We start from the raw sequence: 25,484 nt of genomic DNA on the forward strand, positions 1-25,484 counted from the left end.
TAATATAAGATAGCTGTAATTATGTGGGTTAGATTCTGTGTCCTCTATTCTGTACCATTGGTCTACCAGTCTATTTTGGTGCTAATACCATGCTGTTTTTGTTCTTATTGCTCTGTAGTACAGTTTAAGGTCTGTTATAGTGATGCCACCTGCTTCACTCTTCTTGCTAACACTTCTTCTCAGCAAAAGAAACAATAAGTGAAGTGAACAGAGAGCCTATAGATTGGGAGCAAATTTTTACCACTTGCACATCAGATACAGCACTAATCTCTATGGTATATAAAGAACTCAAAAAGCTAAGCACCAAAAAAACAATAACCCAATCAACAAATGGGCCAAGGACCTGAATGGACACCTCTCAAAAGAGGATATACGATCAATCAACAAACATATGAAAAAATGTTCAACATCTCTAGCAATTAGAGAAATGCAAATCAAAACTACTCTAAGATATCATCTCACTCCAGTCAGAATGGCAGCTATTAAGAATACAAACAATAAATGTTGATGAGGATGTGGGGAAAAAGGTCCACTCATACACTGCTGGTGGGACTATGGAACTAACCTAGAAGTCCTTCAGTCAATGAACAGATAAAGAAAATGTGTATATATACACACAATGGAATATTACTCAGCAATAAAAGAGAATAAAATCATGGCATTTGCAGGCAATGGATGGAGCTGAAGAATATAATGCTAAGTGAAGTTAGCCAATCCCCCAAAACCAAACGCCGAATGTTTTCTCTGATATAAGGAGGCTGATTCATAGTGGGGTTGGGAGGGGGAGCATGGGAAAATTAGACCAACTCTAGGTAGGGCAAAGATGTGGGAGGGGAAGAGAAGGGGCATGGGGTTAGAAATGATGATGGAATGAGATGGATACCATTACCCTAAGTACATGCATAAGGACACAAATGGTGTGAATATACTTCGTACACAACCAGAGATAAATTGTGCTCTATATGTGTCATATGAATTGTAATGCATTCTGCTGTCATATATCACAAATTAGAATTTAAGAAACTTTGTGTTACTTTGGAATTATCTAATTCAAGTTTAGAACATGAGAGTGTGTGTGTGTGTGTGTGTGTGTGTGTGTGTGTATTGATTACCATCTGCAGAAAAGAATCTGTTCTCTGCCTAATTATTCAGGTTTTGGCATATATGAATTTTTAAAAACTGACTCAGGAGAAACTCATTAGTAAAAGTCTCCCTCCAGCTCCTCTACAGGCCCGGTATTCTCTGTCCTGGAAGCCTTTCTTTGTATTGCCTGTTTCTTCTGTCTAGAATGCTGTCCCTCACTTATGTGCCCAGGTTTCCAAGCTTTTCCTCAGGTCACACCCATTGATTTGATGTTACCCTGACTATCCTATTTACAATGTAAAATGGATTGCACATATTCTCCTCCCACCATGGTAACTCATTTTTCATAGTATATGCCACCCCCACTATACCATATACCACCCCACCATACCATAAGAACCCAGGGATGCTTAACCACTGAGCCACATTCCCTGCCTATTTTTATTTTGAGACAGTATTTCCCTACATTGTTCACAGCCTTGCTAAGTTGCTGAGGCTGATTGAACTTGTGATCCTCCTGCTTCAGCCTCCCAGAGATGACAGGCTTACAGTCATGCACCACCACGCCCAGCTTCCAATTTTATTATTAGTATTACAATAACTATACTAATTATGTTATAATTTGACATTTGCCTTCTCTGACTAGAATGTGAGCTCCTTAAAGACATGAATCTCTTCTTTGAAAGAAACTTCTTACGAAACAGAGAAAGGATTTTCAATTAAAAGAAACACTCTGCTAACCAGGGACGGTAGTGTGCACCTGCAGGACCAGCTACTTGGGAGGTTGAGGCAGGAAGATCACTTAAACCTGTGAGTTTAAGACTAGCCTGGGCAAAATAGCAAGACCCTATCTCAAAAAAAAAAAAAAAAAAAAAAAAAAAAAAGAAAAGAAAGAAAGACCCTGTTACTGTTTTTAATACTGCAAGGACCATGACCATAAAATGCAATTTTAGATTTTCAATGGCACAAATGGGAAAATTGTATACACAGTTAATCAACACTTAAGACTATCATGGTAATGTTTATATGAGTGAAGGAAATCTGACTCAGCAGACAAAAGGACTTCAGACTTTCAATTTCAAAACCATCACTTGCACTAATATTTTATATAAAAACTGCTTTATTTCTATAATTCAAGTTTCAGATATCTAAGATGTAAACTTATTTTTAAGGATGGATTGGGGTGGGGACTATCAGGAATTGAGCCTGGGGCCTTGCACTTGCACATGCTAGGCAAAGTGCCCTACTATTGAGCACTATTTCCAGCCCTTTTTATTTTGAGACAGGGTTTTGATAAATTGCCCAATTTGTTCTTAAACTTGTGATCCTCCTGCCAAATTGCTGGGATTACAGGTGCATGCCACTGTACCTGGTTTAAGAGTGATTTCTTAAGGGGAAAACTCCTAGCAAAAGACTCAATAGGACTAAAAAATTTAGTTTTTATTTTACAAATCTATCTGAAGTACTTTACATTCAGAGAAAAAGAAAAGTTCAGGGAGCAGCAAAGGGATTTCAAAACACAAACTGGATTAAGTCATGATTTAAACTCATTCCATGGCTTCTCACTGTGCTTAATAATGTGGAACTACTCATCATGTTTACAAGACCTTGCATGATCCAGCACAAGAGGGCTCATTTCAGTTTAACTATTCCTGGTTTTCCATTCCCTTCACTCAAGTGCCTCACCTGTACTTCAGCTCTTTAGCTGCATCTCTTCATACTTGCAGTCACTGGACTCTCCCACAAGAATAAAAGCTCTTTTAAACTAGGCAAGGTGATATACATCTGTAATCTCAGCAATGTGGGAGGCTGAGCCAGTTAGTAAATTCGAGGATAGCCTCAGCAACTTAGTGAGACCCTATCTCAAAATAAAAAGGGCTGGGTATGTATGTAGCTCAATGGTGGAATGACCCTGGGTTCAATCCCAAGTACCAGAAAAAAAAAAAAAAAAACTATTTTAGTACAAGTACACTATCTGTCTTACTGATAATCCTATCCTCAGCCCCATCCCAGTTTCAAATAAACAGTCAGTGTTTACAATGTAGAAAATGTTAATATTTGCTGATCTAATGAATGTACATCTACCATGTGTTAAAACGTAAGAGATCAACTGAGGGCTGGGGATGTAGCCCAGTGGTAGAGTGTCTGCCTGACATAGAAGAGGTCCTAGGTTAGAGCCCCAGCAAAGAAAAAAAAAAAAAAGTTAGTTGAGATCGATCAATCGATATGCCTAATTTTTTGAGCTGTTATAAACCAGGATGAGTGAGTTAAATGATATGATTTCCTTTCATGATAAACAAATACCTTCTTAGGCTGACATCTATCACCCATCCACCACTCACCTTCTTAAGACTAATGTTGATCCCTGCACATAAAAATGCTAACCTGTTGTGGAGAAATTTTTAATTTTTCTTTTCTTTTTTTCTGGGTAATACTGGTGTGATTGAACCTAGGCCCTCGAGCATACTAGGCAAGTGCTCTACCATTTGGCTATACCACCAGTCCTAGAGGAATCTCTATCTTTCAGTTTCTGCTTCCCAACTACATGAAAAGAAATTAAGGTCATAGAACACTTTTGCTGAAAGTCTACTGATGTGTTTTATGAAATGAAGCTACTTGCACTTAATTCTGTCCACTTTCAGTGTGTAGTTTTCTTATGGTCTGACTATTTTATATTCTGTAGTTTGTAGCGTTTAAAATGAAAGGAATCACATTAGATACAAGTTTTTGAATTTTCATGTTCAAATACCTACTAAATGTCAGGTATTGTGTTAAGAACATTACTATTACTGCCTCTAGCTCACCTCCCCTAAACACTACCCAGAATTTACAAAAAGCCAGGCAGTGTTTTCTGTACTGCGCATTCACCCTCCTGCAAGACACTCTATTATCATCACATATCCCGAACACTGTAGATAATGCAACTGAGGGGCAGATGCCTGAAGCAGCTTGCTAAAGGCTGTTCAGCTATTATACAGTAGACATGGGACCTGAACTCCAGAGTCCATGTTGTTAAGACCCAAGGAAATGCTGCCTAGTCACAGATGAGTAAAACATGGGCCATACCTTTAAAAATAACTGTAAACAAGTATTTAGGACATGTTTGAACCAAGTTAAATAGGACCAAAGATACTAAACTAACATTTGTGCTGTAGGCAGATCAAGGAAGGCTTCAGGGAAATGAATAACCTTAAGGCAAAATTTGGGGAAATTGTTGGTATTTATCTTCCTTTGCCTCCTGGGAGCACCGGACACTTAAGTCCATTCTCATGTTTTCCTGGCTTTTCTTCTACTCTCTGGTAAAAGATTTTTCTCTACCCATTTGCTAAAAGTTGAAAGTCCTCACGGCTCTCCCTATTATTTACTTCACCCATTCACTCCCTTCGTTAAACCATTACTCTTATGGTGTAAAAGAGACTCTCGGCTCAGATCTCTATTGTGTTTCAGGTCCACAAGTTATCTACTTTAAAGTTTCAGTTAGCTCTTTAATACTTAGGGTTCCTTGAGGTCGAAATATAGTTCAACAACCTGCTTCTTATCATGTGCAATAAATCTCTGAATGGTAGAAATAATCCTTGGGTGAGAAGATTATGGCAATTATTTCCTACTTTCTGTTTCAAGAACTAACATAAGTATTTCCTGATTTTGAAAAAAAATTGTCCTGTACTTCAGGAATGTTCCATTAAGCATATTCTGTAGATCCAGTTCCAATAATCTTTTCAGAACAAGAAAATGAATAAAAGGCAACCTAGGAAAGTCTAAATCTGTAACCTTAACCTAGCATGATACTCGACAGGTTATTTTTTTCCCTAACAAAAATTAATTGAAAATTCAATATTTTCTTTGCTATGTCAATGAGCTGAGAGTTGAAAACACTGGTTAGATCTGAAACAAAAATCTCAAAGCTCCAAGGAGAAAGGTGTTATCTGTCACAAAGTGCACCAGCTTCTAACTTAGAAGAAATAGTTCTAAAAGCACTGCTTTATTGAGTGGGAAACATCACTCAAAATGGTCAGTTACAATAATTGAGGAAAAAAATTCATGAGAGAAAGGCAGGTTAGGGGAACCTAAAACATGCTTTCACAAACAGCTCAGACTTCTTTCATAAAGAGGTCAGTGGAACATCATTGTTTATTGCAGTTCTAGTCACAATAGCTAAGCTATGGAACCAACCTAGGTACCCTTAAGCAGATGAATGGATAAAGAAACTGTGGTACATATATACAATGGAATATTACTTAGCCATAAAGAAGAATGAAATTATGGCACTTGTCAGTAAATGGATGGAACTGAAGTCTATCATGCTAAATGAAATAAGCCAATCCCCCAAATCCAAAGGCTGAATAGTCTCTCTGATATGTGGATGCTTACACACAATAAAGGAAGGGGGAGAGAGGAATATAAGTTCATTGGATTGGACAGGGAAGGGAGGGGAGATGGGAATATGAGGACAGCAGAATGAACTGGACATAACTTTTCTATGTGCATATATGAATACACGACCAGTGTAACTCCATATCACATACAACTGCAAGAATGGAAAGATATTCTCCATGTATGTATAATATGTCAAAATACATTCTACTGTCATGAATATCTAAAAAGAACAAAACAAAAGGTCAGTGGAAGACAGGGAGGACTTTCAGGGAGCACACAGAGTGCGATGGATACTTCATCCTGGAAAAAGCATTTTGCCAGGTGCAATGGTGCATGCCTGTAACCACAGGAGCTTGGGAGGCTGAGGCAGAAGGATCACGAGCTCAAAGCCAGCCTCAGCAATGGTGTGGGGCTAAGCAACTCAGTGAGACCCTGTCTCTAAATAAAAAAAATACAAAATTGGGCTCGGGATATGGTTCAGTGGTCAAGTGCCCCTGAGTTTAATCCCTGGTACTGCTCCCCAACCCCCCAAAAGAAAGCATCTTTCCTCCCTGGTTGAAAAAGAACAAAGGCCATTTAAATACTGTAGGAAATATGTAAAGTCCAGTTAAGTAGACAGCAAAATGAAAGGGCTGGGATGTGGTTCAGTAGAAGAGGGATTGCTAAGCATATAAGAGGCCCAGGGTTCAATCCTCAGCCCTCCAAATAAATGAATAAATAAAAGGCAGAGCAAAATGAAAACCAACCCATTTCCCACATGGAGATAACCACTGCCAACATTATGGCTTATTAGGAGAGAAGCGCACTTAAAAGGAATTCTTGGAAGAAGTCCAAGCATCCTAGGTTCAGGTTCTTATTGATCAAAAGAATACTTCACTACAGTGTGCCCCTGCTTTACACCATAAATCTTCTGACATACTAAATTCCCTTTCTTAGTGTCGTCTTTTGTTTCCCAATTCTTCTTCCTCCATTTACTTTAGTGTTTTAGTAAAAGTAACTTAAAAATTCTCAAGCAGCTTTGGATTCAACACAAGTTCAGTAGTGCTCGGTGCTGGGTGTGCTGCTAGGTGCGTAGAGCACTTGCCTAGGATGTACAAGGCCCAGGCAGTGTGCACGTGCACACACACGCACGCACCCACGGATGCACAGGAGTACCTGTTTCCACAAAACAAAGCAAGCATCAGCACACTTCTGGTAGTTGGGGAATGTGAGGCACTGGAATGAGTGGGAATCTGGGACAAAAACAGTGGAGGACTACTAGTCTCTGGCCCCACTCCATGGACAGAACTGCCATGGAATCTGTAGCACTGCAACGAATCACAAATTCTGGCAAGAGATCTCAAAGGGCTCCTTAGGGCAGAGTTAAAAAGGCAAGGCCAACTCTTAAGGCACTTGAAGATAAATAAGCAAAAGTTGAAAGATCAGCTTCTGAAAAGAACACAGGAAACATTTCTTCTGTTTGATTTATAGGTATTATTGTGCTGCTGTCTTTCATGACACTTAGAATAAAAACTTGGTGATTTGTTTGTTTGTTTGTTTGGAACCAGAGATTGAACCCAGGGGTGCTTAACCACTGAGCCACATCACCAGCCTTTTTTGTAATTTATTTAGAGACAGGGTCTCGCTAAGTTGCTGAGGCTAGTTTTGAACTCACCATCCTCCTGCCTCAGCCTCCTAAGCTGCTGGGATTATAGGCACTTGCCACTACACCAGCCCAGCCTGGCTGGTAAGAATTTCTCTCTTACTGTTTTCAAGTATCCCCATCAAAATGACAACAAATTTTTTTTTTAATATAAAACCAGAAATGAGGGAAAAGAAGATAAGACTTCAGCAGACGAACAGAAAGTTTTAAATGTCAACCTGAAAACCTGGATTGGCAGAGTCTCTATTTATGGCAGAATTCTCTTTACCCCCGCTAAACCATAAAACTATCCCATGTACTTTTCCTAACTTCAAATCCAGAGGCTTAGAGAAAAATGAACCAAAATTTGAAAAGGCTCCAGAGTCAAATACATCAGTAGGAACAAAGAACTAAAAATATATAGATTATGCCAAAAGGCACATACTAAATGTGGTTCAAGCCCTGTTCCTTGTCCTTGCACCCAAAACACTGTCAGCTGAACAAATACCAGCAAACACATACATCTGTACAAACACATGCACAAAATCCATACGTGTCAAACACCCTACAGTAATGCTCACCATCCAACAAGACACAACATGGTATTTCACTCTTAACAGAAAAACAAAGCAAACAAAAAGAACAAACAGTTAGAATCATTAAACCTCTGAAGAAATCATTCATGGAAGAGTTCATTCATTCCTTAATCATTATAAACATCTACTAAGTGCCAGGTACTGTTCTAGATCTGAAGTTATAGCAGTGAATGAAACAAAACAAATAAAATCCCTGTCCTTGCAGATTTTATATTGTAGGGGTGGGGAGACAAATAAGATGCCTAGTGTGCTAAATGGTGACAAATACTCTTGAGAAAAACAAAGCAGGAAACAGAAATGGGGGCCTGCATTTTTAAGAAGAAGTCACTTGAAGGAGCTTAGAGAGCTCTGGATAACTGAGGGAAGTTCTGGGCAAAGAAGTATAGGTGGAAAGCCTCCCAATCACCTGGAGGAAATGGAGTCAATGCAGAGAGCAGAGGAAATCTAAAAACCCACAATGTGAGCCTATTGTATTTGTGTAACAAGAATGAATGTTATTATTTTTCTTTTTTAAATTTATATATGACAGCGGAATGCATTACAATTCTTATTACACATATAGAGCACAATTTTTCATATCTCTGGTTGTATACAAAGTATATTCACACCAATTAGTGTCTTCATACAAGTACTTTGGATAATAATGATCATCACATTCCACCATCATTTCTAACTTGATGCCCCCTCCCTTCCCCTCCAACCCCTTTGCCCTATCTAGAGTTTGTCTATTCCTCCCATGCTCCCACTCCCTATCCCACTATGAATCAGCCTCCTTATATCAAAGAAAACATTTGGTATTTGGTTTTTATGAATGAATATTATTTTTTAAAAAAGCAAAAAGAAAAGGAAGGAAAGAAAGAAAAAAAAGATGGGAGAAAAGTTAGAGAAATGGTCCAAGGAAATGTTCCTGAACTGAAGGACACAATGAATGAATGAATGAACAAATGAATGAACGAAAGGGCCCACCAATAATACAGCACAAGAAATGAGGAAAGACCTGTACCATGGCACACCACCCTGAAACTCAGAACATCAGGGACAGAAAAAGAAAACAGAACAAGGTCACATAAAAAGAGTTTAAATCACCAGGCCTCTAAAGCAATTACAAACATCACTAAATAGTATTGCAATGCCTTCAATGCTGTGAGGTAAATTATTTCAAACCTCTAACCTGCTGAACCATCAAACATTGTGTGGGACAAAACAAAGTTATTCAAATACCTGTCAGGAAATGACGGGAATACATGCTTCAAGAAAACAAGGAGTTGGGCTGGGGATGTGGCTCAAGTGGTAGCGAGCTCGCCTGGCATGCATGCGGCCCAGGTTCGATTCTCAGCACCACGTACAAAGATGTTGTGTCCGTTGATAACTCAAAAAAAAATATTAAAAAATTCTCTCTCTCTCTCTCTCCTCTCTCACTCTTTAAAAAAAAAAAAAAAGAAAAGAAAACAAGGAGGAAGCTCAGAGAGAGGAAGACCTGGTTCCCTCACGGGAAGGAGGTGAGAGAAGGGTAGGGCAGTTCTAGGACACTTGGGCAGCAGTGCCTAAGAGGAACAGTAAATCTGGGAGGAGGAAAAGGCAGGGCTCCAATAAGCAAACAAGGTGGTAGACAATGTTAGTGATAAGAATGTGACAAATACATTAGCACACTTGGAAAAAAATTAACAGTAGGTACATGAAAAACACATGCGCACGCTAACCTAAACTGGAGAAACACAGCTGTATCAGGTCATCTGGCTCTACAGTGAACAATATGTGGCAACAATATAAATACACAAACGTTGCCTGTGATAACCAAAGATGACAAATATAACTCTGTTAAGGAGAAGAGGGTGGGGAAAGGTAGGGAAGTGGTCAGGTGGGTAAACTATAGGTCCACTGTAGGAACTCAACAGGCCCAATGTGAGGGGGAAAATAACCAATAGTTTATCAAATGATTTAGAAACATGAAGATCATGCCAGAGGAAAGAGCAAAAACCCTGACTGGCTGCCTCTAAAGAACAGAAATATAAGATAGGCAGACAGGGAGGAGAGTCCCCCCCGCCCCATTATAAGTCTTTCAGTACTATAGGACTTTTAAAATCTTATAGATGAATTACTTTGAGAGGGAGGGAAATTGATTCCTGGGTTCCAATTTGGCATTTATTGAATCAAAATCTCGACAGCAGTGTTCTGGTGATCTGTAAATTTACAAGCATCCTCAGAGAGTCTTTCTTTTGGACTAAGAATTGGGTTCAGGGGCATTTACCACTAAGCTACTTCACAGCCATTTATTTATTTATTTATCTATTTATTTATCTATCTATCTATCTATTTATTTATTTATTTATTTGGGGGGGGGGTGCCAGGGATTGAACTTGGGCACTCAACAACTGAGCTACATCCCTAGCCCTATTTTGTATTATTATTTTTTTATTTTTATGAGAGACAGGTCTCACTGAGTTGCTTAGCATCTCACTAAATTGCTGAGGCTGACTTTGAACTCATGATCCTCCTGCCTCTGCTTCTAGAGCTGCTGGGATTACAGGTGTGCACCACTGTGCCTGGCCCTTTTTGAGACAGTCTCGCTAAGTTGCTGAGACTGGTCTCAAACTTGCAATTCTCCTGCCTCAGCTTCCTGAGTTGGTGGGATTACAGGTGTGCACCACCACATCTGACCCTTGTGATTTTTATCATCAGTCAAATTGGGAGATGCACACTGGGATCAGTAAACTCTGCATGGATTTGGTTTTCTAAAATCAGTTCACAGTTCAACTCACCTAACAACAGCTAGTGGGATTTATTATCATCAGATTAACAATATCAGTAAGAGAAACAGTATGTGCCCATAATTAACAATGAAAATGCAAAGATCCCCATCTTTAACTTACTCTTGTTCAAATTTCAAATGATGAAGAAAATAGGTTTATCCTACCTAAAGTAAACATCTGTCACAAATATTTCTCTAGGTCTTGATATCTTCCGGCTTTTATCCAACCACATGGTTTCACAGTTCCTCAATTTTCCACTGTTCTTGTTCTGGAAACCATGTTCACCCTTCAAGTGTGTATTCATTTTCCCATATTACTATCTTGATCATCCTTAAAATACACTGTTTGCTACCAGGGACTAACTCGGGGGCACTCAACTACTGAGCCACATCCCCAGCCCTATTTGTATTTTATTTAGAGACAGGGTCTCACTTTCAGTGCCTTGCTTTTCACTGAGGCTAGCTTTGAACCTGTGATCCTCCTGATTCAGCCTCTGGAACCACTGGAATTACAGGCGTACACCAACACACCTGGCTAAATACACAAATCTTTATACAGTTAGGAAAATGTGCTAATATAATGCCCTGTATTCATGATATGCTACTAATAATGTTAAGTATCTACTATATGCTAGGCACCACATATATTTATTTGTTGCTTATCACAACAATCTTATCAGGTAAGTATTATTAATTTCATTTTACATACAAAGAAACTAAGGTTATAAAGCATAAGTGCTTGTAAATGACAAGGCCCCCAATGCAAAGCCCAGTCTTTTATCAAAGTTCATGACCTTTCTAAATACTAAGCTCTTTACTTCCAATAAGCACTAGAATTTCATCATCTAGTTGTTCAACCCACCACCTTTTCTGGGTGAGAAATTTAAGGCCCAAAATTTTGAAGTGAATCACCTAAGCGCCAGAGATAAACTAAGTTCCCTATCTCTTGACTCAGCATATTTATGATCTATCTGGCAAATACTTATGCACCTGGTGCACTATGTGCTGGGAATAGCCAATATTCATTGACAATGTGCTAAAATCTACAAGAGTGCTTTAATATGCATTAACTCACTTAATCCTCTAGTAGTCCTAAAGCAGATCACTCACATTTTACAATTTAAAAATACTAAAGTGGGCTTGTGGGGAGGGGCATACAGTTCAGCTTAGAACATATGATTAGTTTGTGGAAAGCCCTGGATTCCATCTCCCATACCCTCCCCTCAAATTAAAATGCTAATGTGAGAGAGGATAAGTAACCTTCGTAAGGTCACAAAGTTAGCAAGTGGCTGAAGTGAAAGCTCTTAGTCACTAGGGCTCTATCACTTGAAAGGTTTAGAAACAATGTCTCTTCTATATGTCCACTGGGTATTATTATTTTTTTAAATAATTAATCATTTATTTTTGTAAAAACATTTAATATTTAGTTATTAAGATGGTACTGGGTATTTTTATTCTAACCAAAAGTATATGCATCATATATGGATCTTTCTTGAATGTCAATTCAAACTCTTCAACAATTAAGTGCAGGGGCGGGGGGCGGGAGGAATATCCACGGATTGACTGGTTACTTGATGATATTAAGGAATACATTTATTATTAAGGAATGATAATGGTATCATGGTTATTTTGAAAACAAATCCTTATCTGGAATTTGAGTCAAAACTATCTGGGAGGTGAAAGAGGGCATGGAATGCAGATGAAGACACTGTTTTGGTTAAATGTGGAAGATGGCTGATGAGTATATGGAGGTTTGTTAAGAATATCTTCTCTACTTCTGTAAACGTTTGAAAATTTCCACAAATAATAATTCAAAAAAGGACACAAAAAAAGACTAGAAGAAAAACTATGATATTTACAATATGGAAAAGAGAAGCTAAGAATGATTTCTTCCCACTCTTTTTTTGGTATTTTTTAAGTTTTTTTTTTAATATTTATTTTTTTAGTTATAGTTGGACATAATACCTCCATTCCATTCACTTACCTTTATGTGGTGTTGAGGATCGAACCCAGGGCCCCTTGTTTTTTAACTATTACTTTTATTTATTTTTTTTAGTTGTAGGTGGACACAATACCTTTATCTTATTTATTTCGTTTTTACATGGTGCTGAGGATCAAACCTAGTGCCTCAAGCATGCTAGGTGAGCGCTCTACCACTGAGGCACAACCCCAGACCTAACTATTACTTTTATAAAAGAAAGCATGAAATAAACCATTCAAAGAAATTCACATATTCCCTTGCATGGTGGTCTTTGACGCTGGATATTATTTATCTTTAAATAGGCAGACCAAGACTGCCTATACTCTTAACAGTGTCACCATATTATGGCAAAAGTATTTCCCATCTTTTCATCAGTTAGCTATCATTCACATACTTTTAGAAAAGCTACCATGTAAGGATAAGTATGGTCTTTAAATGTAAACTAGCCAAAAGCAGAAAGGAACATAAACACAAAAATAAGATTAGAGACCAATTTAACAAAAATAATAATACAGTTCCTATTCATAGTCCGGCAGAGTTTGGGGCAAAGACCTTGAATGTGCAAAGCTGACCTTCCTAATAGTCAGTCAGGTCTCAGGGTAGGGATGTATCTCCTTAGCCTTGGTGTTGCCAAGTGGAGACTGTGGACTGCCACAGCTCCCAGGCCAGTTGCCTTCTGTGGGTAACTTTCAGCTTTCCCCAATGATACAACAATTATTTCCATATGTGCTGTGAAATGAGAAAAGTCTGGGAAGCAGTGGTTTAAGTTAGATTTGCCCGGATCATTATTCAAAAGCTAAATAAAAGTATGAGAGATACTGTATGTTATAGATTTAATATTTTAATATTTTTTTCAGTGCAGGGAAATAATAAACATGTAGAATGCCCTGAACCCAAGGCATTCTACATGCTTACCATGTGCTCTACCATTGAGCCTCACACTCCCAAATATTTTTCTATATGCCCCTCCCCTGCCCCATTAGAAATCTTGATTATTCCAACACCATTAAATGAAGTAAACTCCAAATATAAATATTAGTTTAGTGGCACTGGCAGATTTTCTGTGCCAATGCTAAATGCATTCAAGATAAGTCTGAGAGAAATTCCACTTGTTAAAGTCAAAAGTACTGAAGTGTCACTGGAAAATCTTCACAGCAGAGAAGCTTACAGTTGTAAAGTTCTTAAACTTTTAAGTGACAAAACTGAAACCCATAATATTTATTCAAGCTCATAAAAGCTGAACTGGGACTAGTCTCCAGACCTTCTGGCTCCCAAGAATTGTATTTTCCAGAACACCTTCAGAGAGTTCCTGCTAATTGCTTCTTTTAATCTCTTTAAAACATTGTCCAAGTACTTCCTGCTCTTAGGGGAAATGTGATCTCTGGTTAATCTGCAACTAGCAAATCACTACTTGAGGGGTTGCCATTTAACTTGATGCCATTAATCAACCTATGTGTACGGTATTTAAGTTCAAGTTCCTTTACTGGTAGTCCTTGTTCCTGCACAGAGTGAAAAATAGTCTTAAAAAATCAAGTTTTTTTTTTTTTTTTCAAATATTTATTTTATTTATTTATATGTGGTGCTGAGAATCGAACCCAGTGCCTCACATGGCTAGGCAAGCTCTCTGCCACTGAGCCACAACCTCAGCCCAAATTCTTCTTTATTTAATTATTTTGAGGGCAAATATGGTGATATGTCAAAATCTACGTAAATAAGTTATGTTTGAACAGAATTAGACTTCATAAGAATGAAGACCCATTAATAGAATCTTATACTGAGAAAACAGTTCAGACAAAGGTAGTCCCCAACCAAAAAGACAATGTGCAACTGTGAAGAAATAGAAAAATGAATGCCTAAAATATCATCAATTGAATGAGGAAGAGGAAGGAGGCAACAGAGATTTTAAAAAAGAATGCTGGGCACAGTGCACATTTGTATTTCCAGCTATTTAGGGGGCTGAGGCAGAAAAACTACAAGTTTGAGGCCAGCCTCAGCAACTCTGCAAGACCCTGTCTTAAAAAGAATAGGCTGAAGATATGGCTTCATAGTAGAGTGATCCAGGGCTCAATCCCCAGCACCACAGACTTACAAATAAAGGAAAGAGACACATGATATTTGCATACATTCTTTATACTGAGACAACACAAGGAAGTTGTAACTTCTGGACCCAAGCTGGCTAAAGCTAGTAAAGTGATAACAAAAACTTTGAATTCTTTAAATTCTTCTTACAAAGTTTCAACAAGAAAAACACAAAAGAATTAGAAAGAAAACAAAGGTTCCTTCTCCAGAAAACAGTGACTAATGTTTTTATTCTCCAAGGCACTATGGTGTGTGCCTTGGGTTAACCTGAAACTGAAGAACACAAGTTCTAAGTCAAGAAGCAATGACATCGGAGTTGGTTCTTTCTTTTGTTTTCTGCCACAGAATGCCTTTTTTTTTTTGGTACTGGGGATTGAACTCAGGGACACTCAACCACTCCCTCCACCCTGTTGTCACTCTTCTGAGCCACAATCCCAGCCCTATTTTTCGTTTTATTTAAAGACATGGTCTCATTGAGTTACTTAGCACCTCGCTGTGCTGAGGCTGACTCTGAACCTGAGGATCCTCCTATCTCAGCCTCCCTAGCAGCTGGGATTACTGGCCAGAATGCCAATTCTTTAGAAGTATTTCTTGAATGCCAAAAGGCAGAAAGATTCTCCCAGTACTCTCTCACACCACAAAAATCCTGTATAGAAAACAGGTTTGTAATTAATGTAATGATATGCATTTAAACTCTGAAGTCCAAATTTCAGGGACCTTGGAAAAGGGACTTCATGTAACTAAGTAACAAGGCATGTGCAACAGTTTAATAAAATTAGAACCTGGGTCTGGTGCATATAGATAAAGGGTAGTAATTTTTTAGGGTGGAATTTCTCAAGATTTATAAATTTATGTTCTGTGAATTTACTGGGGAAAACAAAAACAAACAATAATAGAAGGGGAAACACTGGTTGTTTCTCAATCTCCCTTGGAGTTCTTTGTATTTATATCCAGATCATTTATCTTATCACAGAAACACACAAGATTTTTTCTATATTCCTTACAAATATATTTACCCCTATCTTTACTCTTCAGGTCCAAAACTGACAGAAATAAGACAATTCAAAAAGTTTAGAAACACCTAATATGCCCATGATGTACTTCAACCTCCTAACAAATATTTGTGAACTTACTAAATGCTAGGTATGGGGGACAGTCCTCAAAGGACTCACAAATCAACAGTAGTTGCCAATGATATAACTTTTTTTTAAAGAATTTAAATCTTTTTTTCCATATCTTTATTTTTATTTATTTTTATGTGGTGCTGAGGATCGAACCCAGCCTCACATGTGCAAGGCAAGTGCTCTGCCACTGAGCCACAGCCCCAGCCTGCCAATGATGTATCTTGACTTGCATAACTAAATGGATTCAAACAAAACAGTACCTTTTAGGGCAAAGGGTCCACTAGAATAGGGCACAGCCTCAATACTGATCACATAGATTGCAGCATCCCAGATAGCTTCCCTGCTACAATCGGTCCTGCATTTAAGTGTCACATTCATTTCCAGAATTCCACTTCCAAGGGGTCTCTCACGAAGCTTCAAAGACTCAGCTACCCATCACTTATAGTTTAAACTCTTCAACTTAAGGTCTTCATTAGGCTAGTTCCATCTGTTCAACTTTGTTTTATGCTCAATTACTCCCTTCTGTCAATCTCTTTTGGAGAGAAAGGACCTAAACCTAATTCACTTCCTATTCTCTTAACTCCCCAAGCAGACCTCCTGCTATCCTTCTACCGTCATTTCAGTTTCATTGGTTTTTCTCAAGACATTCTTTCAGAACTCAGCACAGCATTACCTTTATTCTTAACGAAAGGCACGTACATCCCAAGGTATTTTTAAGACTACCATCCCAAACAGATGTTCATCTTCCCAGCCGTCCCTTAAGTGAAATCAGAGGAAGTCGCTTGCAGTTCAGGCATGGGAGTCCCAACACTGCATCTTGTTAGAAGAAGAAAGCGTTTGGGGGCAGCAAACTACGGAGGGGAAAAATAAAGCAAAAGGGAGAAGGGAAGGTCGGTGCCCTGTACTTTGTCTTTGCTCTGTGAAGAGTGGAGAAGGTAAGCAGGAGGAGACCGCAAGAAATGAATTCCTGAGGAAGGACAGAAGAAATCCATGTGCTCCCTTCGCAGGAAATACGGGCTAGGGGCTTTGGATGAAAGAAGGGACCATCATCCTTGGGAGAGGAAGAGAGGGCAGGTTACAATACGAACAAAGACATAGAGAGTCGGAAGGCGAGAGATGGAGAGGCTAGAGATCCGGGCATCTCCGGAGGTCGAGCGGTAAGGAAACAGGAGGGGACACGCCGCGTCCCCGCCAAGGATGTGGTTGCCAAGAGGGACGAAGTAGGTGCCTGAAAAGACAGTGGGGCAAGCGTCTGTGGGGTTTCTCTTCTAAGAGGGTGCGGGGGCGGGGAAGTGTTTTTGATTGGAGTTGTGTCCCAAACGGAGAACCGCTTTCCTGGGCTGTTTTTTCCAAGAACCGAGATCCTGGGGACGCGGAAAACGTTGAGGCACGGACATTGCCCAGCCCCAGCCCGGCTTCCCCATACACTCACCGCGTCTCCTCCAAACGCCACGGCTCCAGCTGCAGCTACCGGCCGGCGCAGCCGCACTGAGCGCGCACCGCCCACGTGACCCGTAGGTCCCGCCCTCTACACGTGACCCGAGGAGCCCACCCACTCCCTCCACCCTGTTGTCACTCTTCTCCACGTGGTCGTAGCTTGCTCCTCCCTTGGTAAGATGGCGGCGCCCAGCTGTACTGTGTCTGGCGCCTGGGTCCGGGGTACCGGCCCGCGTTTGGGGAGTCTTTTCACTCTCGTCTCAAAGCCATTTTGTTCCACCGCTGCTGCTACTAGGCTTCTGAATGCCCAGAGACTAGCGGAGAGGCTCCGAGCCCAGAAACGGGAACAAGAGAAGAAAAAGCCGGTAAGCCCGGAAGGACCACGACTCCCAACAGGCAGCGCGCACAGTTTCCCAGGCAGGGTGTGAGGTAGGAGGGTCCTTGGACGGCAAGTAAGTAAAGGTAGGAGAATGGACAGACCGCGAAGAGGGTAGGTCTGTAGGGTTACGTGGTCTTCATTTGGGCTGGGTCTTTGCTGTTGCCAGGCTTAGTTCAGACCACCGCGTAGGTACGAAAGTGAGAGAGACTCGAGCTTTTTGAGGAAGACCTGAGTCTAACGCAGAGATACAGGCATTCCCTACCCAAATACTCACGCTTATTGAGGGCCTTCCCTTCTGTTTCGCTTACTACTAGTCACCAGGCATTCCCACCTCTCCTTCTCTCCGTAGGAACCAACAAACCGTATTCAACGGAGAGTGCAAGAACTCGTGCGGTTCACAGGGCAGCTGCAGCGAGTTCACCCTAACGTCCTTGCAAAGGCACTGAGCCGAGGGATTCTCCACCAGGACAAGGACCTTGTGGTCATCAATAAGCCCTACGGTCTTCCTGTCCATGGTAAGAACCATGTGGGCAAGGGAGCGGGACCTGTTACTGCTTTCTGCCACATCTAGGGGCATTTATGAAGTATTACAGGTGAGGCACTCTTGCATTCAAATTAATTAAACCTTTGTAGAGTATTATCCTTTATAAGACACTACCAAGGGCATAAACATAAATAAGGTAAACCCATTTCCAAACATTTGACAGCAGTCATTCCTGGAATGTTGTGTGCAGACTACCACAGGGACTATTGTAGAAAAGTATAAAGACTGTGTGTTCTTAGTCCTCAGATTATTTTTCATCAAAACTGGGAAAGAGAGAAAGGTGCAGTGGCAAGTGCCTGTAATTCCAGATACTTGAGAAGCTGAGGCAGCAGGATTGGGAGTTCTAGGCAAACCTGGGCAGCTTAGACCCTGTTTCACAAATAAACACACAAAACTGGGAAAGAGAAAATAACACAAAATACATAATAATATTTTTAAAAGGTGTGTTTATGGTGGAGTATGCCAAATAAAACTTCTGGAACTTAACAGGACACTCAGATGTCTTTAAATAACTAAAGGTTGAATGTAGTGATAAGGAACAGCTGAAGTGAGTCAGAAAAGTTTGATAGGGTAAAATGTATTCGTGAAAAAGGTGGAGAGAGAGAAGGAATATTTTTTCTAGAAGAAGGTAATCCTTTGGGGGAAGTTAAGAGAAAGTTGTCCATAAAGACAAAGAGTTAAAGCGGTACTTTACTTGAGTTTTTTCCTCTTCCAAAAACAATTTCTTGCCTTATCATTCCCCAGTGAGACTATTTTCCAGTTATTTACCTCCCTCTTTTTTTTTCTTCTACATAAGAAAACAAAATTGGAAATACAAGTAATCTGTCTGAGGTCAAGTGGCTAGTTCGGTGAGTACAAAAAGGAGAAACCAGGAATGCCTAATCCCAAACCCCATCCCCATAACCACTCTTCTGCAATGCCTAAGAGAGCCTTATGGTCCTGCAAAGTATATCCAGGAGAAAGCCACATAATCTAGGACAGTCTTTCTCAAATTTTAATTGCCTGTAAGTCACTTGGGCAGCTTGTTAAAAGGCAGATTCTGACTTAGTAGCCTGTATTGGGATCTTTAGATTCATTTATAGCTAGAGAGGTCTTTAGATATACTGATGTTGCTAGCCCTTCCTGCACTTCAGTAGTATTTCTCTAGAACACATTGACAGTTTATGCATGAGGACTTTTCTCCTAAGTTAGTTCTTTGGTAAAAGCTCTCAAACTTCTTTTTCCTTAGGTGGCCCTGGGGTCCAGCTCTGCATCAGTGATGTACTGCCTATCCTGGCAAAGATGCTTCATGGCCACAAGGCAGAGCCCTTACATCTGTGCCACCGGCTAGACAAGGAAACCACAGGCGTAATGGTGTTGGCTTGGGAGAAAGATGTGGCACATCAAGTCCAAGAGTTGTTTAGAACCCGTCAGGTGGCAAAGAAGTACTGGTAGGATCATTGATGGAAGTAGAGGTGGTATAAATGGAGGAATCTCTTCTGTTCCTCATCATACAGCAGCAACTATTAGTAGAAGGCCCTGCACTATCATCTATTAGGATATAAAAATTACTTAAAACAGATTTGGTGTTTAGAATGTTAAATAAAGTAGTGGTTTTTAATTATGATTGTACATCAAAACTATCAAAATTTATTGTACATGAAATATATGATTTCATTTTTGGTTGAAATAGTGAAACAAAGACAAAAGCCTCTGGAGAATCAACCCACTCTGCCATTCTAGTCTCTTCCCTTGAAGTAGCAACCACTGTGATCTATTTAATTCTTGTTTCTCTGGTCCTTACTCAATTCATTTACACATGTCTTATATATGCGGTATTTGTGTATGTACCTACATACACTTATGAATACACATATATCACACATTTAGATATACTTATTCGCATATTTTTCACATTGTACAATTTGCATACTTGTCCCCCCCACACACACATACACACGTACATATATGCTTAATTTGTGTCTTAGGGATCTTTCCATATAAGTCTACCTCATTCTTTTTTTTTTTTTTTTTAAATAAAAAGGATACATGAGTCAATAGAGAAACCCACTGTTCTGCATTTCAGCAATTTCCTTCCCCAAAGGCAATACTTCTACCAGAATCTTTTGTAAACTAAGTGTTATACTGGGCATACATAAACATTATTATATGGCAACACATTTATGCACTGCTTTGTACCCTGCTGATTTCATTTGGATCAAATATCTTGGAGAGCATTTTGTGTTGTACATTTAAAGCTGTTCCCTTTGTAGTGACTCTGTTATTCTACTGTATGAATAGATGTTTAGATTACTTCCCATTTTTCAGAGTCTATTGTAAAGAATATGTGAATATATATTAACTCATTTTTTGTTGCTGTCACAATACTTGAGCTTAGGTAATTTATAAAGTAAAGAGGTTTATTTTGGCTTATAGTACTGGGGGCTAGGAAGTCCAAGAGCATGAGCTGGTGGGCTGCTTCAACTCATGGCAGAAAGTGGTAGGGTAAGTGGGCATGTGTGGAAGAGAGGAAACAGGAGGGCAGCCTTGCTTTGTAGTGGTCCACACATGTGGTAATGATCCAGCATGCATCCTTCTCAACGTCCTGATCACCTCTTAAATTGCCTACCTTCCAATACCACTACAGCGGCAATTAAATTTCAACATGAATTTTGGCAGAAACAAACCACATCTAAGCCATGGCAATATTTTTAGAATACATTCCTGGAAACAATTGCTAGGTTGAAGGGTGTGCATATTTGATATTTTAATAGTCCCCAAAGTGCTCTCCAAAAGTCACTTTATACTCCCATGAGTGGTGGTCTTACCTACTTCCACTTATACTAACCAAAGCATTTTTAAAAAGCTTGCCACTCTGATGGGTTAAAAAAAAAAAAAAAAAAAAAGATCTTTTTTATTTCCCTATGTACTAGTGATATTTGCTGTCTTTTTGCATTTATTGGTTGGTTGAGTTTCCCTTTCTTTCTTGGAATAATAGACTGTTTACTTCTCCTTTGCCTATTTTCATATTGGGTTATTATTTTCTGTTTGCTTTACAAATATTTATATTTTGGATGTTAGTCCATTTGTTTGTTTTGTTTTTGTTTTTGTTTTTACAGATTTTGCAGATAGTTTATGATCTGGGGAGCCCTTTAAAAATCTGCGTGCTTAAGACCCACCCACAGAGGTTCTGATTCATAAATCTGGTGGCTGTGGAGATTGGTGTCTTTTTTTTTTAAAAAAAAAAAAAGCTCACAAACAGGAGGTGGGGATGTAGCACAGTGGTAGAACACTTGCCTAGCATATGTGAGACCCTGGGTTTTATCTCTAGTATTGCAAGAAAAAAAAAGTTCTAAAAAGCTCTGTAAATGTCTAGAATATATAATCAAATTTAAGAACCATTATAATAAGAGATCATTCTTGGAGAGTCCCACATGATTCTCTTTGGTATAATGCTTAATCTGAAAACTGGATACTACTTATATTCTTAAATCTTTTACTATTAATGTCATGAATACTAATTATAGAATGTTGGGGAAGGATAAAAAATTATATTAATTACATGGTCTTTTATTCCAGCATTTAAGAGTGGATATTCGGTTAAAAGAAAATTGGGGTGCTGGGGTTATGGCTCAGTAGTAGAACACTTGTCTGGTATGTGTGAGGTACCAGGTTCAATTCTCAGCACCACATAACAATAAACAAAATAAAGGTATTGTTTCCATATACAAATAAAAAATTTAAAAAAAAAGAAAATTGGGAGAATAGGGTTCTGATGTGTCCTTTTTTTGTTTTTTTCCTTTGGGTACTAGGGATTGAACTTGGGGGCACTCAACCACTGAGCCACATTCTCAGCCCTATTTTGTATTTTATTTAGAGACAGGGTCTCACTTGAGTTGCTTAGCACCTTGCTGTTGCTGAGGCTGCCATTGAACCTGTGACCCTCCTTTCTCAGTCTCCCAAGCCACTGCGATTATAGGCGTGCACCACCACGCCTGGCCCTGTTTTTCTTTTTTTAAGTAATAAAAGATGGTGGGTTCTGATCATAGACTAAATGAATAAATGGATCTAATGACAAACTCAGAGGACCACTCCTACCGAATTTGTCACATAGGTAAATCAGGACTTTGCTGTGCCCCCAGAAAGTCACAGGAACTTCAGACACAACAGTCACATAGTCACCCATTCTGAGTCTCTTTTATTGGTGGTCTCCCTCTCGTCTCATCACAGGCATAAAAGTTCATAAGAAGTACCCGTGTTAGTGCAGAAGGTCTGGAGTGAAATCCTCTATACAGGCAAATCCAAGAGCTCTTCTCTGCCTTATGTGACTAAAGCAACCATCTGTATGTCTCCCTTAGGGCCATCACTGTGCATGTCCCTGTGCCCTCGGCAGGAGTCGTGGATATTCCCATCATTGAGAAGGAGGTACAAGGCCAGCAGCAACACCACAAGGTGGGTGAGCTGCCTTTCTGAGGTATGGGTTTCTGTTCTTCCTTGGAAATCATATCTTGATTACTTTATCTTTAGATGACGCTGTCCCCAAGCTACCGCATGAACAATGGTAAGATGGTCAAAGTACGGACCAACCGGAATGCCCACATTGCCATGACTCAGTACCAGGTGCTCAGCAGCACTCTGTCCTCTGCCCTCGTGGAGCTCCAGCCTGTAACTGGTGAGGGTGACCCCATTCTGATGCAAGGTGGCTACCGTACTTTGTCCAGGGCCTTGTGCTTGACTCTGCCCTTGTTATGAGACACTGATACTGTGGGTGGGATGAGAGGTAGCTTATTTATATGACCATGGGCCAGCAGCAACAAGTGTCCCCAGAGGGATCATTGTGGGTAGCAGAAGGCTACATTTTGGATACCTTTATTTGAAAATACAGTTGGGTATGGTCATGCAGGCCTTCAATCCTATGTATTCAGGAGGCTGAGAAACAGGAGTAATACAAGTTTGAGGCCAGCCTTGGCAATTTAGTGAGACTGACCCAAAATAAAAAGAAGTGAGGATGTAGCTCAGTGATAAAGTACCCTTGGATTCAATGCTCAGTACAAAAAAAGGGAGTTAAAGAAAATTCTGATATATACTACAACCTGGGTAAATCATGAAGACATTATACTAAGTAAAATAAGCTAGATACAAAAAGCACAAATGCTGTATGATTCCATTTATATGAGGTACCAAGAGTAGTAAGATTCACAGAAATAAAGTAGAGTGATGGTTGCCAAAAGCTTGGGGTCGGGGTTGAGAGAAAGAAGGAAGTGATGGGGAATCATTTTGTAATAGGTTCAGAGTTTCAGTTTGGAAAGATGAAAATCTTTGAGAAATGGATGCTGATGCTGCAAAACAATGTGAATATACCTAATATTATAAATTGCATACTTAAAAGTGGTTAAAATGGGAAATTTTACGTATATTTTACTGCAGTTTTAAAATGTGCAGAAGAATACTATTTATTATTATGTAGTAACATTATTAAAAAGTCAGGGTAATGGTGGATGCCAACTTCATGGGGTGATTATCTAAAGTGTTTGTAATGTTCATTTCTTAAGCTGGTTGAAGCTGGATAGCTTATAGCTTGTTACAGTATTCCTCATAACTTATTGTAGTTAGGTCTTTGCCAGTTTACTATGCTTTGATTTAATATGATTTGAAGCAGATTCCAGCACTGACATTGTGTCTATAGTTTCTCATAAGTCCTTCTCTTTCTCAAGGAGTGAAACATCAACTTCGAGTTCACATGTCTTTTGGATTGGATTGCGCAGTCCTTGGTGATCACAAGTACTCAGACTGGAATAGATTGGCCCCTCAGGTAACACTGATTTAATAGGGAGTATTAAACAAATAAGGGAGAGCACTTGAGTTTTCTTTTTGTTAAAATCCGGAAGTGGGGCTGGGGATGTGACTCAAGCGGTAGCGCTCTCGCCTGGCATATGTGCGGCCCGGGTTCGATCCTCAGCACCACACACAAACAAAGATGTGTCCGCCAAAAACTAAAAAATAAATATTAAAAAAAAAATTCTCTCTCTCTCTTAAAAAAAAAAAAAAAATCCTGAAGTAAGTCATGGCAAGTATTGTTTCCAGGCTTGGCACTATATTGATTATCTAACTCTACAGAATTTAGAAACAGATCTCATTCTCATGGAGCTTCAGAATCTATGAGCAAAATCTTACTCCTTTATTTGATCAGCATCAGATTTTGTTGTGATGTTGTGGGCAAGGGGAAGAAATCTTCCTGAAACTAAAAGCTACCTTTCATGGTAAAGAAACATGGAGTAACTTTTTTCATTGTTTAATATTGTTGTTTATTCTCTTGCAGGGCCAGAGTATGAGCCCATAAAATTTCTTTGGTCTGGTTTTTTCTTACCTGTTTCTGAGCCCTTCCTAGACATGCCACTAAAGCAGACTATCCATTACTGGGATTTCCAGGGGGTTAGTTAGTTTTAGGTGGGAGTCCTCTGACTCTGCATGCTGGTCAAGGGTGGACAAGGGTAGTCTTGCTCACAAGGGTCTGTCTTGTCTTTGTGTAGAAGCTTCCTGTTGGCATTCTGAAGAAGTTGGGGCTGGAACAGTCAAAGGCCCGCCACATCCCCCTTCATCTGCATGCCCGGCAGTTGATGCTGCCTGCCCTGGGGTCCAGGAAGGAGGAACTCCATTTGGTCTGTAGGCTTCCTCACTTCTTTGCCCGTTCTCTGCGTCGTCTGGGTTTAGAGATTCCAAATCAAGATCAAATTGGGGACAGTGAAGCCAGGCATCTGAGAGCACAGTGAAGACTGTTTGGCCCCTGAACTCTGCTTTGTTTCGTGGACTGTTGTAACTTCTCACTTGGAACAGACTCCAGAAGAGCCTGGTGGCATAAATTGAAGAAACTCAGCTGTGTCAGGGCTTTTAATAGAGAATAAAATCTATTCACTGAGAGTTTGAGGGTTCTATGAAAAAGCCTGCTGGAAATCTCCCCACCACAGGGTCTCCTTGCCAAGATGCAAGAGAGCCCAGGACCAGGGCGATTGGTACAGTAATGGAAAAAAGGAGACTTAAAGGACAAAATCTGTGGTCAGGAATTGTTTTCATCCCACATCTTGAGCTATCAGGGAGATTCTTGTCATTGTAAAGAACATAATGGTTAAACACATTTACGGAATCCAGAATTGTTTCTGGCTATCAATTGTATCCTCACTGTACTAGTGATTATGGAATCCAGGAAGGGAGTGTTCAGGGTCTGGATGGGGTAGGGCTTTTGATAAGAAAATAGGTGTAAATGGCAGGCAGCTAACAAATGAGTGAAGCTGCCAGGATGTAAGGCAGTGGTGGGGACAAACCTAGGAGCTCTCATGTTTTTTTTGTTTGTTTCGTTTTTTGATACTAGGGATTGAAACCAGTGGCGATTAATCACTGAGCCACACCCCCAGCCCTTTTCATATTTTAGAGACAGGGTCTCGCTAAATTGCTGAGGCTGGCTTTGAACTCATGATCCTCTTGCCTCAGCCTCTTGAGCTGCTGGGATTATAGGCGTGGACCCCTGTGCCAGGCTTCAC

General features: G+C 39.8%; 2 protein-coding genes across 4 annotated transcripts in view; one reads left to right on the forward strand and one right to left on the reverse strand.

Annotated features, from left to right (window-relative positions):
- Positions 1–17,121, reverse strand: part of Fam118b (family with sequence similarity 118 member B) — a 56,534-nt gene extending 39,413 nt beyond the window's left edge. For 2 of the 3 annotated variants that reach the window (XM_076843577.1, XM_076843575.1), the window contains exon 1: positions 17,043–17,088. The gene's annotated coding sequence lies outside the window, so the exon portion shown is untranslated. Of the gene's footprint in view, positions 1–17,042 lie in introns of all 3 variants that reach the window. The other variant, XM_076843576.1, reaches the window with a different exon arrangement.
- Positions 17,122–17,225: 104 nt separating this feature from the next.
- Rpusd4 (RNA pseudouridine synthase D4) lies at positions 17,226–24,865 on the forward strand. The gene is made up of 7 exons (XM_076846194.1): positions 17,226–17,412; positions 17,776–17,941; positions 19,199–19,400; positions 22,308–22,401; positions 22,477–22,621; positions 23,664–23,761; positions 24,480–24,865. The coding sequence occupies exons 1-7, from the start codon at positions 17,227–17,229 to the stop codon at positions 24,717–24,719; spliced, it is 1,131 nt and encodes a 376-aa protein (XP_076702309.1). The 5' UTR covers position 17,226; the 3' UTR covers positions 24,720–24,865.
- Positions 24,866–25,484: the final 619 nt, after the last annotated feature.

This window comes from Callospermophilus lateralis, chromosome 2 (genome assembly GCF_048772815.1).
Source record: "Callospermophilus lateralis isolate mCalLat2 chromosome 2, mCalLat2.hap1, whole genome shotgun sequence".
Lineage (NCBI taxonomy): Eukaryota > Metazoa > Chordata > Mammalia > Rodentia > Sciuridae > Callospermophilus > Callospermophilus lateralis.